We start from the raw sequence: 18,875 nt of genomic DNA on the forward strand, positions 1-18,875 counted from the left end.
TTGGCCTGAGGCTCGACCCCTAAACATAGTGTGTCAAACTGCCAGTAAGTTGTGGTTGTGATGTCACAACACATGGAGGTTTGGTTGCCTCTGATTGGTCTAACTCATCTATAGGCATTTCACAAACTCTTATTAGGCTCCGTTTCCCCTCTTAAAACTTATAACAACGTTTTGGCTAATGTACACACTTAATAAAGATGGTTCTTCAAGGGTTCTTTAGTAAAGACAGTGGTTCTATGTAGAACCATAAGGACTCAGCAATCCATTCGCATGGATAAAAAGTTCTCTGCATGGTGAAATGGTTCTTCAGATTGATGGAGAATGTGTTATGTGGTTCTATGTAGAACCTTTTTGAAAAGAGTTCTCTGTAGGACCAAAATGTTCTTCTATTGTTATAAGCTTGACATCAACAAGCAACAAAATAACAATACCAGAGCCCTTTTTGATGCTAGACAGAACCGCATACAACACATTCTCCAATCTGAAGAACCATTTCACCATGCAAAGAACTTCTTAAGCAGGCAATGGGTCTGAGTGTTCATGCTACTATAAAGAATGACTGTCTTTACTAAAGAACCATTTATTAAATACCTTTGAAGAACTATATTTTTAAGAGTGTAGACTGTAATTAAAGAAAATGGCAGCTATTGTGATTTGAAAATTGCACCGCTTTAAATTGTGATTTTGATATAAAAACGATTCATCTTTCAGCCCTAGTAGTTATATTACTGCAGGTTTCTAGTGGGTTCTACAAATTCAGATGTGTATGGATGACGTGGTCATATGATAGTAGCCACCACTGGGTCTTGGTTTTCTGATTGACTTCATTTTCTTTCTCCTCCTGCTGATGGTCTCATAGTGCAGAGTGGATGGAGATGAAGTTCCACCTCCCAAACCAAGTAAATGATTGAGAGACTCTGGAACTGGGAGGCGTTTAACATGGATATGCACTACAGGGTTACAAATAAAGGTTCTGTTCAGGTACATTTTTCGTTCATCAAGGTACAAACAATGTAAATGTTCCCTCAAAGGTACAACAGTGGTTTTAAGGTCCAATTCTGTACCTAAAATAAGTTCGTATTTGTACCTTTTCATAACCTAACATTTGAAATCAACAATAAAATAAAAGCCTGGAGACGAGACGGGGTGTGTGGAGTCAATACAACTTAGAAAATATCATTTCTTTGGATTATGGTACAGATATGTTCCCTGACTAAAGGTACTGAGATGTACCCTTGAGGGTCCCACCCCAGTGACGAGGGGGACTGCCCCAGTGACATTTGTGTACCTTTTTTTCTGAGAGTGTAGGAGAATACAGTGGATAGTAAAAACGCCAGTCTGTCTGGAAAATCATGGAGATGTCTATCCAGACCGGACTAACATTATCAGACGACTGCTGAGTTTGGTGAAAAACAGCAGGCCAGTAATTAGGAGGGAGAAAAACACCAACATGTCTGATCTGGATGGAAATAAAATGGCAGGTTAGCACATTAAAAAGAGTAAATTACCTCAGGACCCCATGTAAATTCCATCCGAATAGGGCTAGAGACGCTGCAGAGCTCGGGATTTATAGTGATTGCATGTAAAGAAAGGAACACTCAGTTTTTCAACCTAATCTGTCTACCATTATCTGTAACATGAGGTCGATTATGTTCGACCTGTAGAAATAAACACACACACACTGACTCAAAATGCCTTTACAGTAGGAGGCAAAGTAAAGGTGCTTTGGGTTTTTAGTTCTTTACCAAGTGCAGGAAAATGCATTTAAATTATCAGTGGTAACTGACCGTATGCCAGATACAGCAGGTAGAGATTAGAGACACAGGTTACTGTATTAGATGAGAATTTCAGGACTTTTTCTAAAGTTCTGCATAAATAATTGAGACAGTCATTCAGAGGGAGTTAATATGAAATGGTTCATTGTAGAGAAACTTAGTCTCAGATTTCTTTACAGTGGTGGTGATAGGAACCAGGAGTCACAATGACTACAACACAAATATAGACATTTTATTTACTATCCAAAACCACCAGTGAACCTTCACGAGTCTTTTTTTTAATATAATGTTGATGGTGAAATAGTAATAAAAAATAATACATTTCTTTTGGGACTATTTAGTCTTATAAACCATGCATATGCCTCATGAACAGATATGTTTTAGGCCAAAACCTTATCAAAACTAGTATCATGCAGCATATTCATAACCATTTAATCTACTAACTCTCTGTGAGGGAGGTTTTAGAGGCATTAAACTCCTTCTGATAAAATGGTACAGCAGTCACTTTCTGGTACCCGAGGCTGCACCATTTAAGGTGGAACGGGAAAACAACATGAGTGTGGATCGCTGCGTTCCCTCCGTTATATAATCCTATACTGCTTTCTGAATGCAATATTCTTGAAATAGTTTAATTCTGGACAGTATCTTTCTTAAACTGCCGCTCTGTAACTGTACTGAATGCAGTCCAGCAGCAATGTTGACCGCCCTAGAAAGGCGGTGCCGTTGACGTGCCTGGCTGGACCCAACGCGGCATCTAGGGATGTATATCTATGGTTTAAGACCATTTCTTGTTAAGACTGTGTTGAACGATCAGCAGAGCTTCAAGCTGCTTCAGATCTGAAAACATCCACAGGTGTTTCTGTCCATCTTTCCACTGTGAGAAGACGACTCAGCGCTGTGGGTCTGAAAGGATGTGTAGCTGTCAAGAAGAACCTCACTGAGAAAAGGAGACGGACACATCGAACAAAGAAGCTGAACAACGGACTGACCACCCCAGAGTGCAGACCTCAACATCACTGAGTGTGTTTGGATTTACTTGGATCTTAAGAAGCAGAAAATGTGGATAAACATCCCTGCAGATTTCTTTGAAAACCTGAAAGTGAGTCAGCAGAAAATGAAAGCTGTGATAAAGAGTGGACACAGTAAATACTAAAAAAATGTGATACATTTAGTTGTTGAGGCTTCTGTGTAATTTTCTGCCAAATATATTTGCTATATATATTTCCCTTCCCAAAGCTGAAAAACGAATAACGTATACTTAACGTCCGTTTTGGCTGGAAATTAATAAATGAAGGATGGTGCACAGTACTGTATTTTGAATATTCGTATCAGGATATCAGAGCATTCCTTGTAATAAAGCCAAATGTCTGTGTTAATTGTGAAACTGGACTTTGAGGTAACTAGAATTAGATGACTCGAAGGAGTACTCTGGGCAGATTATTTAATATAGATGTAATAGCAGCAACTAAAGGATCAACTTCTCAACTCAAATGTTCCCAATATTGTAATGTAAACTCTTCTTCAGACTGTAAAACAGATTTGGGGTGAACTGTTTGAAACCAAAGAAATGACAAAACTGATGCTTTGTTATAAATCTTGCACAACTTCTATTGTAGTCTCATACAAAAACAGACAAAACAATGAATCTTTTGACAAAATGTACACAAAGTAGGCAGCCTCGTGACGCAGGAGATGCCCCGTAAATGTTACAGAATTATTTTCATTATTTTACATAAAATGAAATTAAACAAGAGGAGCTCAGCATGTGGAGAACTAAATGTTTTAAAAGTCCAGTTTTCATTTATTTCAGTCACTGGTTTGGAAAATGGGAGTTTTAAAGGTGAGGGCTTCAGCAGTGCACACTGTCAGAGTGCTCCTTAAAGCTTAGATGGGAGATGGGTAGCAGAGCAAAACATGGCTGCATTAGCTTGGAGTCTGGCTGTATGGTGCACTGGAGGGATATTTTGGGGAGAGACTATTTGACGGCCCCAAAAGGAATACAATCCATGCGCAACAGGTCAATCAGTGATGCACATAAAGTGTCCAAGATCAAATTCATCCAGTCAGCTTGTGCGAGAACTGCTGAAAGAAGCCTTAGCTTACGGGCCTCAACCAATGAAATGTTCCCATTACCGTCTGCGCAACCAATCGGCACAAAGAGGCTGAGTCACAACAGCCTCTGGACAAATTGGACAAGGAGGATCCAAACTGCCGTAAAGGAGTTCCACATGGTGCCGAGACGTTCACGTAAACCCACTGAAAAGCCAGAGCTGCTAGAGTGGCTGCATGTGGCTCTTTTGGTCTCCGTCCTCGTTGTAACCCACAGTATCCCCTATAGTCCTTGGAAGGCGGGGGGAACGTGTAACTTCTCCTACCGACCCCGGCCCCCTCTCAGTGCACCGCGAGCCCCCCCGCGCCTTGTGTTTGGACCTGGGTTGCCACCTGGACCTCCTGCGTTAGGGGGCCCACCACGACCCCACCCACCTCTACCCCCCCTCGATGGAGGGCCATAACCACCATCCTCTCGTGGTGGCCGACCTGGGGGAAAAGAGAGAGAGAGAGAGAGAGAGAAGAGTGCAAAGACATTATTCACTGTTTAAGATTGAGATGTTGCTACATGTTCAAAACATGTTAATTTATAAATAATTAGCATACAAATATGTAAACAAGTCACTGTCATACTGTTAACAAAAACACAATGTTTAATATTCATTTAATGTGTGCCCATACCGGATCATCTGGTTGATTTAGTGATTTATCTCGGTAGCCTATGAGAGTCACTTACACTGCACACCTCTGTTATTCTTCTGCTTAACATGAGGTGCATCATAAACTCGTGTTGACACTCTCAGTTTTGTCACACATGCAACTTCTCTCAAACTTACAGAACACAATTTATTTCATTTTTTGTTTTTATGTGAAACTACTAGGCTGTGTCAACATGCATTTTTCGGTGATCGGATTACGTTCGGATTTCAGTTGAGCGCATGAAAAGCCAGGTGTAAACACCCCCAGGACGCGCTGTGAGCAGATTACGATCGTATCACTCGAACCATTCGAAGGTGGTCCGGGACCGATCTTGACCACATTTAACACAAATGTAAACTGAATGCTTTTTTCTATATTCGCATACAGTTATGAATCCCCAGACCAAGAGCCTTCTTGCACTGTCGGGCTATGAAAGCATCCAAGCTTATTGATTTGGACTGCAGGTGAGAAAATGTTTACAGAGGTTTACCAGACGTACAGTTGTATGCAAAAAACGCCCCTTGTCAAATGGAATGCCACTGCTATACTAAAAAGCACCAGGGCTGTCACTATCGATTATATAGGTGTAGTTTAATAATCTACTGTTTATTTTGATGATTAATCAAGTGATCAATAAACATGGGTTTAACTCAACAATGAGTGTGTTTACATGCACTTAATAATCCGATAACTGCAGAAAATCAGATTGTCAGAAATCTGATCAATGTGTTTACATGTACTTGAGTGATCAGATAACGGGGAAACTCCGGGTCTACATGAGTCAGACAGTAATCGGATTTCTGCTTCGCAACCAGCCACGAAACTCACAGAAGACGACGGGATGTAAACGTAACATAAAACTCAAACTTCATGTCAACTTTTTTTTAAACATTGCGCCACTTTATCTGAAAATATGAACATACATCATCTAGAAGATGAAGAATATTTAAATCCTTTATTTTGTGTTTGGTTTCAGCGCTGCTTCAAAAATGTTTTGCTGCGTCACGCGACATCCACCGTCTGTTCTCACGCATGCGCATACTGAGAAATCCGGATAGAATAGAAAGCGGAGTAAGAGTTTACATGCACTGAGAAATCTGATTACTGAGCTAAAATCCAGCCTCTTTATCAGATTTCTAAATAGGATTTCTAGATTGGAGTGTGGTGTTTACATGACCATTTGAATAATCATTTTGCAAAAATCGGATTAATCCGCGGGCCAAGTCAGTCTAGTAGAAAGATCCAGGCAAGAAATCAAATACATTTTAGTATCTGTTTATGTTGAAATTCAAATAACCATAATCAAAACTGTATGTATAGAATCCCTCCTTCAGTTTGTTAAACAGCTCTGCAAACTTCTAGAACCTGTAATAAAGCAACGCAACAGAGAGAGACATTTAACATCCGTCTCACCTGCTCCTCGGTCATCAGGTCCACCGCCGGGTGAGTCCATGTCTCCAGTGCCTGGCCCGTCATGCCAGGGCCGTTTGCGAGGAGGCAGTGAGGCCATATCCATCCCCTGCAAAGAAGAGGAGCGCTCCCTGCTGGCTGGAGACTGACCGTCATGCATGGAGTGGTCACCTCGCTGGCTGTCCCAATGGCCGTCATGACCTGCAGGCACAAGTTTAACTCGGGGTCAGTACAACAGAGCTTGACTTTTCAGCCTGGACAAACAAAGCACAACAGTGACCAACCACAAGCTGCACTATTTCCCCAGTGGTCGAGGACAGGGATGCACCGGATACAGGATTTGTAGGCCGATAATAACAACAACCGACGGTTAACATCTTGTTGTGGATGAGAATGATACCGCACTGGAGTGCAGTGAAGTCCAGTGAGTAAAAGACAAGTTAAAACTCTCAACATGGATCGTTGATTAATTTTACACAGCCATGACATACACAGCAAAATCTGACACGATTACTGTAGAAGATTTACATATTTAGGAGACGCTTTTATCCAGGCTGACTTACAGTAGTAGACAAATGTAGAGTTAGGGTCCTGCCCGAATACTCTTATAGATATATTAATAATGTGTGTATGTACAATTCTTTAGGGCTGTCACAGCTGCTCGATGATAATCAGGATTTCTGCATGTCATAATAAAGCTTAGCAGACTGTCCACAAGGGGGAGCTATGAGCACTCAAGTTGCTTTTGTGAGCATCAATTGGAAAAGATGAAACCCACACCAGCAGGAACATAATGCACGTTTGTAATTACAAATTGTATGGAGGCCTGCTGGTGACATGCCATATAAATAAAAATAATGCATGGCCATGACTTAGTAAGGAGTGGGAACAAGATCCTGATGCGTGGTCATGACTTAGTAAGGTGTGGGAACAAGATCCTAACTAAGCCTTACTAAGCTGTGGCCACGCATTAGGATCTCGCTCCCACACATTATTTGTATTTATACAGGATGTCACCAGCAGGGCTCCGTAAAATTGCATGTGTTTGAAGCAAAATTAAATTCTTATAAACTGCACGTATAACAAAGCATAGGCCAAACGGCTCAGCAGATAAGCTTTGTTCCCAGTAGAGGATGTGTAACTTATTTGCACTTAAAAATAAATAAATAAATAATAAAAAAACAAACAAACAAACAAACAAACAAAATTCAGTAGATTATTAAACTACACATATGTAATCGACAGTGACAGCCCTAATACTTTTATTAGTATAGCAGTGGCATTCCTGCTTGGATGGAGAATCACACCTTTGATTTTCCATGTGTTATCTACTCTTCTATCAATTTCATTGCCCACCATTAAAGATTATATTTAGAAACGTGGGTTGCCAGTTATTGACTGTAAATATGAACAGTATTTTGAATACTGGTCCACTACAGCTTCAATTTCCTCATTTATATAAGAAAGGGGACAAAGGCTTCAGCTCTGGTGGTGTCAGAACACTATCTGTCTACACTTTCACAGAATCAACACCCACCCACCCCTCCCTGCCTTTTCTCTGTTTTTCTACCTGGGTCTCGCCCTCCCTCCCAACCCTCTTGGTTTCTTCCTCCTTCGTAGTGAGGGCCATAATCATCAGGAGTTGGCAGAAGCCCCTTTCTTCCTACACCACCTAAGAGAGATGACATGTTCAAACATGGCACCTCATACTGAATGGATGGACGCTTGCTATGCGGCTACCAGGATGATGTGAATGAGTCTGACCTCCTCGTGGTGGTCCTCCACGCCTCCCTCGTCCTCCTCCTCCTCCGTTTCCCCAGCCTTGGCCCATCTCATCCTGAGAATCAAAGCTTTCATCTCCTCCATACTCCTCTTGGTAGCCTCCTCTACCTCCGCGACCGCTTGGACCTCCTCTCCTGTAACTACAGGAATTTGACCCACATCAATCCTCAACCTCCGCAGCTTATTTTGGAGTAGGTGCGCTAAGGTTTTACTGCTTTTTCTGCCAAACTTTCCATGTACACTGATCCAGACAGCAGTCTTTAATATTGATATTTTGCAGTATACATGACTCTTTTGCATGGGTAACACCTTTCTATAGTAAATCGCTCTCCTTTATTTATTTATTTTAATTGTTCTTTAAAAACCCTCTGCACTTAACATGTGTTACATTTTTGTTTACTTGCTTAAAAACAATGCTCATTTCTCAAGTTCTACATTTAACTACAGCATCACTTTGCATCAGTGTGACTTGTAATCTTTGCACATTTTGTAAATCGGCCTCAGTAACAGCATCCACTTATAAATATACACGTCGTACTTACGAGTCATCTGGTGGCCGCCTCTGCCTCTGGTCAAACTCCTCCCCTGGACCCTCATACCCATCATATCTGCAAGGAAACCCAAGTCAGAATTTGAACACATTTCTCTCTGTACTTATATCTAAACACTGACAGGCACCATGTACCATAGCCTTTGCTGGAACCGACTAACAGCAATCGCACCCAGTCATTTTGAGGCACAGGAACATTGAGTAAAGCGCACCTGTCGTGTCCACCGTATTCCCCATCATGTGAAGAGAACCGTTCCTGGTTTTCCCACTGTCCTCCTGAGCCTCCACGGTGGCCCCTGGGGTCCCCATGGTAGTCCTGTCCTGGCCCACCAGGCCCTCTCCTCCAGTTCTCCTGGAAGCCACCCTCCTCACCCCAATACTGGCTGCCTCCGTCCGAGCCTTGGCCCTGTCCGCCTGGGCCCCCAGGGCCCTGTCGGTCAGGAGGAGGTCCCATGTGGTGGTTCGGTGGTCCTCGAGGCCCATCTTAATAATGAAACAGAAAAAAAAATAAAAAAATGGATAAGACGAAGATAAATACATCAGATTTTTATATTTCAGACAATTTTACATACTAACGCAAAAAGGTTCCATTAGGCCTGGATAATAAAACACTAACATTAAACCAAATTGAGATATTTTCACTAAACTAATGTCATTAATGTTCCTCAATCAGTTATAAACAGCAGTCTTGCACTTTGAGCAACTGCGAATTTAGTACACTAGGTTTGCTCACTAGACAGACAGGAGGTAGTCTAGTTATTTACTAATAACAAACTAGAACAACGATGAAAATTAGTCTTTTCATAGTTATACTTTCATGGCAATTTTATTTTAAATATCACACCAGAATAAGCTTTTAATTTCCAAAATATTTTTCAGATCTACAGTTGGCTTAAGAAATATAATCATTATAAATAAATAACATGGAAAAGATTTTTGGACATATTGCCCAGCCATAGGTTCCACAGACTTCAGTTATTTTGTGCTGGTGGTCTATTACACATGTGGTCACTTAGCCTTACCTTTGCCTCCAGGACCTTGTTGGCCCATTCCATGCATCATCGACTGAGGGCCGGAATTCTGTCCCTAAAAGACATTCACAAAGATTCACATCAAGACTGTTTAATCCTCTAAACAGACTCAAAGTATACAATCACTGAACTGACCGCATGTACTATTTTAAATGGTCATAAATTTGTTTATATACCGATCAGGCATAACATTATGACCACCTCCTTGTTTTTATGCTCATTGTCCATTTTATCAGCTCCACTTACTATATAGGTGCACTTTGTAGTTCTACAGTTACAGACTGTAGTCCATCTGTTTCTCTGCATACTTTGTTAGCCCCCTTTTACCCTGTTCTTCAGTGGTCAGGACCCCCATGGACCCTCACAGAGCAGGTACTATTTGGGTGGTGGATCATTCTCAGCACTGCAGTAACACTGACGTGGTGGTGGTGTGTTAGTGTGTGTTGTGCTAGCCTGAGTGGATCAGACACAGCAGTGCTGCTGGAGTTTTTAAAACACTGTGTCCACTCACTGTCCACTCTATTAGACACTCCTACCTTGTCAGTCCACCTTGTAGATGTAAAGTCAGAGACGATAGCTCATCTGCTGCTGCACAGTTTGTGTTGGTCATCGTCTAGTCCTTCATCAGTGGTCACAGGACGCTGCCCACAGGACACTGTTGGCTGGATATTTTTGGTTGGTGGACTATTCTCAGTCCAGCAGCGACACTGAGGTGTTTAAAAACTCCAGCAGCACTGCTGTGTCTGATCCACTCAGACCAGCGCAACACACAATAACACACCACCACCACGTCAGTGTTACTGCAATGCTGAGAATGATCCACCACCCAAATAGTACCTGCTCTGTGAGGGTCCATGGGGGTCCTGACCACTGAAGAACAGGGTAAAAGGGGGCTAACAAAGTATGCAGAGAAACAGATGGACTACAGTCTGTAACTGTAGAACTACAAAGTGCACCTATATAGTAAGTGGAGCTGATAAAATGGACAACGAGCGTAGAAACAAGGAGGTGGTCGTAATGTTATGCCTGATCAGTGTATATTGATGAGGCCCCATTTCTCTTCCCTCATCACCTGATTGAATTGTCCTCTGTTTCCATCAGCCATGTGCGGCGGCTTGCCCTGCTGCATATATGGAGGAGGACCCTGCATGTTGCCCGGAGGACCTTGCATGTTACCCGGGGGCCCTTGCATATTGTTTGGGGGCCCATGCATTCCTCCAGGAGGAGGTCCCATTCCATGCATGTTCCCCATGCCGGGCATATTGCCATGAGTTCTGGGTGGAGGTCCCATCATGCCTCCTTGCATGGGCGCCTGAGGGCCCATCATATTACCATGGGGTGCAGGCCCCCGCATGTCCTGATGCATCATGCCTCCCTGCGGTGGTCCTTGGCCCCGTGGTGGTGGTCCCATCATGCCACCTGCAGGACCCCCGGGCCCTTGGGGCATCCCACCTGGAGGAGGTCCCTGCATACCCCTCGGTCCTGGTGGCATACCATGAGGGGCTTGGGGACCCATGTTTCTGTGAGGTCCTGGATGACGTGGGGGTCCGTGTAAGTCATGGGGGCCCATCATGCCCTGTGGAGGACCTTGATGAGGTGGAGGCCCTGGAGGACCCATCTGGCCTGGAGGAATGAAGGGACCAGGCATTCCACCCGGACCCATCGGAGGCATGTTGTGGGGAGGCATCTGCTCAGGTGGCACGGACTGAGGGAAGCCTTGTGGAGGGGGTGGCATAGGACCACCCTGGCCAGGGAATGGGGGCATGGCTCCTGGCTGGCTTGCAGGAGGCGGAATGCCCTGCTCTTGGAGCTGCGCCATTCGCTCAATCTTTAGTTGCTGAAGGAACATAAACAAATGAATAATCAAATAAACAAATAAATAAATAAACAAACTAGGAGCATAAATTTATTTCAAGAATATACTAAATACATAAATGTGACTGGACATACTATTTACACATCAGTGGAATATGACCAATAAAATCACTAAGCATTTTTGTATGTTTGCATTTGAAAACAGGTAATTTTATTTTGGCTAAAATGTGTGCACACCTTATTATTACATCGATTATAATTAAAAATCGACACAGTTGAATTGCCATATTCAAATCCATGCCTCGGTTGCATTTTACACCCTGTACTACCTGGCACTTGTTTATCTTTTCTGAAAGAGAGAGTAGAATGAGAGCAGCATGGCTGTGCTTGTACTGACCTCCAGCAGCATGGGGTTCGTATACTGCAGCGCAGCCATCTCTTGCTCTATTTCAGCCTGAGTCTTCTTCTTGCCGTCCACCTTCTCATCCTTCCTCTCTTTGGGTATCTCACCAGGAGCTATAGCTGGTACCTTGTTCTCTGCCCACGCCTAAAGAGCAAAACAATAGGGATGGAGAAAACATTACATACCACTAAAAATGTCTACTGAAGTCAAGTTCTAAACATTGTGTGCTTGCATGTTTTACACCATCATAACTGCTCAATATAAACATCTGAAACTGGGATAGGTTTGCTGAAAACTGATTTTCTTTACTACACTCTGGCTAGCTGAGCCTGTCTTACCTGTTGAAACTGTGCAGGAATAGGTTTTGCATAGGGAACTTTCTTCGTTGGAGGTTTCTTCTGGTCTTTTTGCATGACCTCATCCATTCCCCAGTCAAGCCCTGGGATGCTCATCTCTGCCTCTGGTGCAGCCTCTTTATCTGGTGATCACACAGCCCACATATCAGTCTCCACTTCATCAAAGGAAAAATCACAGCTATGAAAATGCTTGTAGTGTGCAAACAATAAACAATAAAGAATTTGTCCACAAGAATTAAACCGCTCCTGAAAAATTTATGGCGGAGCATTTTCAATAACTATACTCCAAGCTCTATGAGATTTTTATATTAGGTTTTTACTGTACCGATCAAGCAGTTCTATAAAGTTAATTATTGTTTTAACATTCAAATTAAACAGGGTATAATATTAAATTAGTGTTCTGTGTCTGTCTGGTCCTCACTCGTTTGTTCCTGCTCCATGGCTGCTTTCAGCTGTTCCGGGATCCCCATGCCAGGAATGGCTGCAAGACTGTTGGGCTCCACATCATCTGGAAACACCAGAACATGACACTCAGCCAAAGCTTTACAACACTGCCTTCTCAGAACTGTATGTGATCCCCTAAGACTACTCACCATACTCGACACCATCCTCTGACATTCCTGGCAGCAGATTCAGGTTGTATCTGTCACGCATCTTGTCTCCTGGTCGGTTCCTGGTCCAAAATTTGCTGAAGGAGATAATAAACAGCTTGAGTCTATCAGCACAGCTCAGAGGAGGGTTTAAATATTGCTACGACTGTATTCTTTTACACAACACACATTACTGACTACATCCATGTGTATAAACACACTAAATAGCATACACACCTGGTGTGATCATTGGACCCTGAGCACAAGATGTGGCCAAGAGGGTGCCAAGCTAAACTCCAGATCATGCCCTCATGTGCCATCTCCATACCACCAACCTCCTTCTCCACCCTGTCAACAGAGTTATTACAGCTTTATGGGATTTTCAGATATCGCCATTTTAAACATGAGGGTGTCTGATATATATTGCTGTTGTCGGAAGAAAACCTTGTATGTCCAAAATGACAACTTTACAGGAAAAGGGAAAAACCTTCTTTACTTTTAATGTAAGTCAATGGAACCAGACTTTTTTCCGAGTCATTTTGGGTCATCTCTTTTGGTCCATACGTCATGAAATTTAAACACAACATAAAGGGCAACAGGCATTTTCAGATTATGTCAAAAACTGACAAAAACGGTTTTCTTCCTGACAACATGCATGTTCCCCATGCCTGGCATATTGCCATGAGTTCTGGGTGGATGTCCCATCATGCCTCCTTGTAAGGCAATGGAACCAGTCATTTTGGGTCATTTCTTTTGCTCAATGTGTCATGAAATTAAAACACAATGTAAAGAGGTGTGTTACAATAAGGTGTGTTCAAAAACCACCAAAACTAACTTTTGACGTTTTTTTACTACTTAAACATGCCGTATAAAAATGAAGAGTGCTATGCAGGATAGCACACTTTCAGTCATGGTGTGTTTCTCCACAGACAACAATAAAAAGCATGCTTAAGAACCTGCAAAGGCATCATCTGGACGCCCTACAGTAGAACTACTATGCACTATATTCTATTCTGAAGACAATTCTGGATTTGGATTTTGACTATAAGTAGCACTAACAAGCCTTTCAAATGAATTAAGGCTGATATATTTCTACCACATTTTATGTGAAATTACTATCATATTGTATGACTAATGAAACATTAGGTGGCTGTAGGTGTTCATCACCATTACACACCCTGCATGCCAGAACAGCAGTGATCCATCGGAGCCTCCGCTGGCGAAAAGGCCTTCGTGGACAGGGTGCCAGGCGACAGCTAAAATCAAGAGGTAAGAGGAGTGTCAGATAACACCTTTAAACATTAACAAACGCATGAGCGCACAAGAAAACGTGTAATCACTACTGAATTCGTACCTGTAGCTTCCTTTTTATGGCCTCTGAAAACCTGCAGCTCTTCCTTAAGGTTTCGGATGTCAAACAATTTGCATAAGTGGTCACGCGACGCCGTCAGCAACCAGTTGCCGTTGAGGTTCCACTTCACCTCCATTACGGTGTTCTTATGGGCATGTCTGAAATGGACAATAAGCAACAAACTTTCACTACAGTTTTGACCACTGCCAGTTTTTACTGCTGTCATCATGTTCTTTATAGTCTACCAGTATCTCTCAGCTAACTCTTGTTGACTAACTTGGTACATTAATGTAACAAGTAAAAAGACTTTTTTAGGGAAATATGATAATATTGGAATCATATCAACATCAGCAGACATCTGCTTTAAATAAAAACTGACATTGGACAGATGTTTAGATTTGCCTGATATTTCAAACTGATTTGATGTATTTACTGTACTTTGGAAGAACAGACAGAATGTGTGTGTGATGCTGGATTACTGCACCAAAATACCTGCATTTTATTCATTTTACTGCATTTGTAACCCTACAGAAACAAGATACACTTGTAATGCTAATCCAGGTAGAATTAGTCCCAATTTCTACATGTTATAAAACGTTTATCAGCATAGTTCATGAAAAATGCGGGATATTGGCGTCAGCCTATAATTCCCACACTGGTGTATCCCTATTCATTTTCTAGTACCGTTAATGGTCTGTTCGTTATGAAATGTTCACATGTAACATTCTGAGGAATGTCACTTCATTTTTGCTTTAGCACTTTTGCCCAAGTTTGTAGTTGGAATTTTTTCCATCTATTTGTGAGTGATGCTTTAAAGTGATTTATTTAGTTATTTTTATTATAGAAATTTACATTTAGTTTCTACAGCTAAGTTATGCTGGTACATACTGCAACTGAATGGGATTATAATGTAACAAAAGGAGTCATATTCTCACAGCTGATGTACAAACATGATATACATTATCACCCCCCTTTTTAAATATTAAACTGCTTATATTCTTATTTTGTCCAACACTGGTACAATGCATATTTTACACCCTTTTTGTCTTTTAATTAAAATAAATCCAAAAGATCACCTTCACACAATCAAAGGGGCAGGTACCAGATTCAAATGAAACAAATAAAGAAAGAAGCAAGAAAAAGATTTTTTAAAATAAGAAGATACTAGGTTATTACGTTTACGTGACAGTTCTAGCGCCGAAAGTAGCTTTGATAACTCCCATGATTCATCATGCCATCTAAAACAAAAACTCTGTGCCATTTTCCCCATCACAAAGTTTGGCTTCTGGCCTTGCACCTCAATTTCTGAAGCCTTGTGTGTTATAGAGGCACAAACACTGCGTCACCACCCTGTTCTCACTTAAACTCTCAAACTTACAATGTTGCTAGACTCTGGCCAGTCTTTGGGTCCCAGAACTTGATGGGCTGCTGGCTGTCTTTGCTGCCAGACACCACCAAGCCCTTGGTGGGGTGCCAGTCAACACACTTTCACATCTGCTCCGTGGCCTGAACACCGAGGGGAGGAGAACAGAGTCAGAAACAGACATGGTCAACAGTCCATCCCTCGTTCTTCACTCATTTTCACACACAGGTATAAAAATCACCAAAAACTGCAACTGCTCATACTGAATCTATGAAGAACGAACATCCGATCTTTCAGACCTTTGCTGTCATGCATCATTCTGTAGTTGGTGTCATTCCCATTTTAGAAACTCCAGGTCTAAACTGGTTTTCTCTATGACAGAAACGAATGGCATTTTCGAAAATCACTCCCTATTGCACCCTGTGGTAAACAAAAACGTTCCAAACCTGATCCGTTTTGCCAAAAGGACTTTTTTTTTCTCCGAATGGCGCCGGATCCTCTGAATTATGAGGTCAATAAGGGGTGAAATATGAATTGCTACATACTACATGCAATGCAACTGAATACCCCACAAAAATACCCCACACAAACCAGTATAAGCTCTGCCAAATTTGTCAAATGGCAGTTTTAGACTACAGTTTGAGCAGCTGGCATTGTTATTAAACAGTGTCGTAGTTTACAAGTAGACTTTCATGCAACGTCATTTTAGAGCGCAGGAGTGTTAGCTTGCTTGTAGCATGTATGTAGCATAATTTGTATTCTGACTGCTACATGGATGAACGGCATTCATTAATTTTTCCCATAGAGAAATCCAGGTTAGACTCAGATTCCATTATATGGGCATAACGCTGTTATGCCCATGTAATGGGGGTGTCCTTTAATTGCAGGTGTTAATTTTCAACCCATTTTTCTGAACACATCTCTTCTTAACTGACTTGCAAAATGTGTCACAAATATATTTGTAAACCATTCTTTAGCTGACAATGATCACAGATTATTTTAGGGCTGGACTTAATTTGCACACACTTGGTCACTGACTCATCAACGTTAGCTTTAATGTTTTGCACACAACAGGCATTTTCCCCACATAGCATACTGTCAAAGGAATTAAACCAAAGTAAAATAAAAAATATTCAACACAAAACTGAAATACACTCATTTCACATCAGCAAAGTCTAAATGTACTGTGGATATTTGGATTAATAAAACGAAAATGATTAAAGAGTATGATGGACACTGCGTACCATCGCTGTCATAAGAAAATCTTATATGTCTGCGATTGTAAGATTTTATTCCAAGTAATTCTGGACCATTTACCTTAGTCCATTCATCATGAAAATGTAAAGGGCAGCTGGCCATTTAAAATGGTGCAGAAATTGTTTAAAAAACAAAAGAACAATAATTCACTGAATTACAGAATTTAGTCTTTAAAAACATGAGCCAATTTGTTCCGTCGGCGACAATGAATGCTCTAAATCCCTCGGAACAGTTTTCTGTGTCAGTGCTGAGCTTAAGTGCACACCTGAGAGTAAACCAGAGTGAGACAGTGAACCAGAGAGTGAGTGAGACAGATATGAAAGTGATACTCAGAGAGAGAATATGAAAATGAAATATAATACTGAAAGTACTGCTGGGCTCTCAACCTGCAAATTACTGCACATAATACTGACAAACTTTATTTCAAGACTTACTGCAGTAGATCTTAAAACCACTAGTGCAAAGTAAAATAAATAAAAAGTACACATACTATTCAAAGCTTATTTTGAGAGTTACTTAAGTGGTTTTGTAAACCAACAGTGCAGAGTACAAAAGAAAATCTTATAATGTCTACACGCATTTAACAGTTGTTGTTTAATCTCTGCGCTGTAGTGCTGTAATTTGAGAAAAAAGCCCCCCAAAAAATCCAAGAAAACATTCAATGTTACTGGTTAAACCTGGTTGTTGGCAGCGGTGTGTGATTTTCCCTCCTATCTTCCTGCTTACTACCAATATTAGTCACTGCAGGTGTATTTTTGCTGGGCAGAGAGGGACTTTTTGCTTAGGCAAGGTAAAACAAATTATTTTACACCATATTAAACTGTTTTGATAAGTTGGCGTCCAAAGTGATAATCAATACACCATCAGAAGAACTGGGTATTTTGTAAAAATGTACTAGAATCTATTTTTGTCCAACCAACTCCAACAAACCCAAACGTTTGACTGAGGTGCCATAAAACCGTAGGACTGTTCCAAGATGCCTAAATGCCCCCCCAACCCTCCATTCGCACTGCTCTAGAATGCACTTCCTGTTTTTAGTATTCTAGAACGTTCTTCCTGTCCACACTGTTCTAGAATATTCTCTCCCTGATTCATACTACTCTAGAATACTCTTCCCGAGTCAGTCTTCAATGTTCTAGAACGCCCTCCACATCCACTCTGTTCTAGAATGCTCTCCCTCTCAACGCAGTGTTCTAGAATGCTCTCCCTCTCAACTCAGTGTTCTAGAATGCTCTCCCTCTCAACTCAGTGTTCTAGAATGCCCCCCACATCCACTCTGCTCTAGAATACTCTCCCTCTCAATTCAGTGTTCTAGAATGCTCTTCCTCTCAATTCAGTGCTCTAGAACGTTCTCCCAGATTCACACCATTTAGAATGATCTTTCCCTTTTAACAGTGGTTTAGAACGGTCTTCCCATTCACACTGGCTCTTTTGCCCTGTCAGTTCATATTCTGGAACAGTATATTGCCACACATGCTGGTCAGTGTCCAGCTCAGTTTGGTGTTTTCTCTGCTCAAACAAACCCAATTCAGCTCTGTTAACTGTCAGGTTTTAGGTGTGTGTTTGAATAGGGAAACTACCAAACTGCCCTGGACGCCGGCCCTCCAGGCCCAGAGCTGAGCCCCCATTCTAAACGTTGTAGTTGTTTTTAGTCCATAAAAAGAATTGACAGGGCCAATAAAAGTGTGAATGGGGAGCAGACATTCTAGAGCAGGGCAGCCCAGAGTGTGCTCCACAGGCCAAAACGGTTTGGCTCAAAGGGAAGCCAAACCCCTCAAGCAGGGAGAGAATAAAATTAATACCACATATAAAAAATGATTATCCTTTCAAATTTGTATTTTGTGTCTTTTTGTAGCAAATTATAGTGTAATGTTGTTAAAAAGGTCTACCGACCATCTTTATTTGTACATAGTTTTTTCATTTTTTGCCCTCAGCCTGACCACAAACATTGCACTTTGGCCCCCTTAAGAGAAACAGACTGGGACACCCTGTTCTAGATTCTTCTATCAAGCACACACAGGTATGGCACACCAATCAAATGTTTGTTTGCATTGCTGGTGTTGGTCAGTGTGTTCTGGCCTTCAGAACGTCTGTTTGTTGGTGAATATTGCATTTTATGTATTTCAAAATTCATCTAATAATTAAATCTAACTGTTGTGCATGTTACTTTACATCAGTTGACAGTAATGAAATGGGTCCCATTACTGTACTTAATAATGTATTTCATGTATCTGTACATTTATAAAGTATTTCCATTTTCTAGACTTTACTTCCACTCCACACATTTTACAGTAAAATATTCTACTTTTTACTCTACTTTCTGCAAAATATTGTGAAGAACTAGAATTTCCATTATACACAAAAGAATATGATGCTTTCTCACAAATAAACCAAAACAATCATAGTGCACCTCTGACAAGAATTAAAGAAAATGCCGTAATGTT

At 41.4% G+C, this 18,875-nt stretch overlaps 1 protein-coding gene across 1 annotated transcript in view; it reads right to left on the bottom strand.

The window, feature by feature from the left end:
• Nucleotides 1-3,228: 3,228 nt before the first annotated feature.
• wdr33 (WD repeat domain 33) overlaps nucleotides 3,229-18,875 on the bottom strand; it is a 30,109-nt gene continuing 14,462 nt past the window's right edge. Inside the window, 16 exon segments of the mRNA XM_036555881.1 lie at nucleotides 3,229-4,313; nucleotides 5,937-6,134; nucleotides 7,698-7,855; nucleotides 8,258-8,323; nucleotides 8,478-8,748; nucleotides 9,288-9,351; nucleotides 10,369-11,133; nucleotides 11,509-11,658; nucleotides 11,853-11,992; nucleotides 12,292-12,378; nucleotides 12,464-12,558; nucleotides 12,698-12,808; nucleotides 13,638-13,716; nucleotides 13,815-13,969; nucleotides 15,190-15,299; nucleotides 15,301-15,317. Of these exon segments, the coding sequence (XP_036411774.1) occupies nucleotides 4,147-4,313; nucleotides 5,937-6,134; nucleotides 7,698-7,855; nucleotides 8,258-8,323; nucleotides 8,478-8,748; nucleotides 9,288-9,351; nucleotides 10,369-11,133; nucleotides 11,509-11,658; nucleotides 11,853-11,992; nucleotides 12,292-12,378; nucleotides 12,464-12,558; nucleotides 12,698-12,808; nucleotides 13,638-13,716; nucleotides 13,815-13,969; nucleotides 15,190-15,299; nucleotides 15,301-15,317 (2,633 nt within the window). The 3' untranslated portion in view covers nucleotides 3,229-4,146.

This window comes from Colossoma macropomum, unplaced genomic scaffold (assembly GCF_904425465.1).
Source record: "Colossoma macropomum unplaced genomic scaffold, Colossoma_macropomum, whole genome shotgun sequence".
Lineage (NCBI taxonomy): Eukaryota > Metazoa > Chordata > Actinopteri > Characiformes > Serrasalmidae > Colossoma > Colossoma macropomum.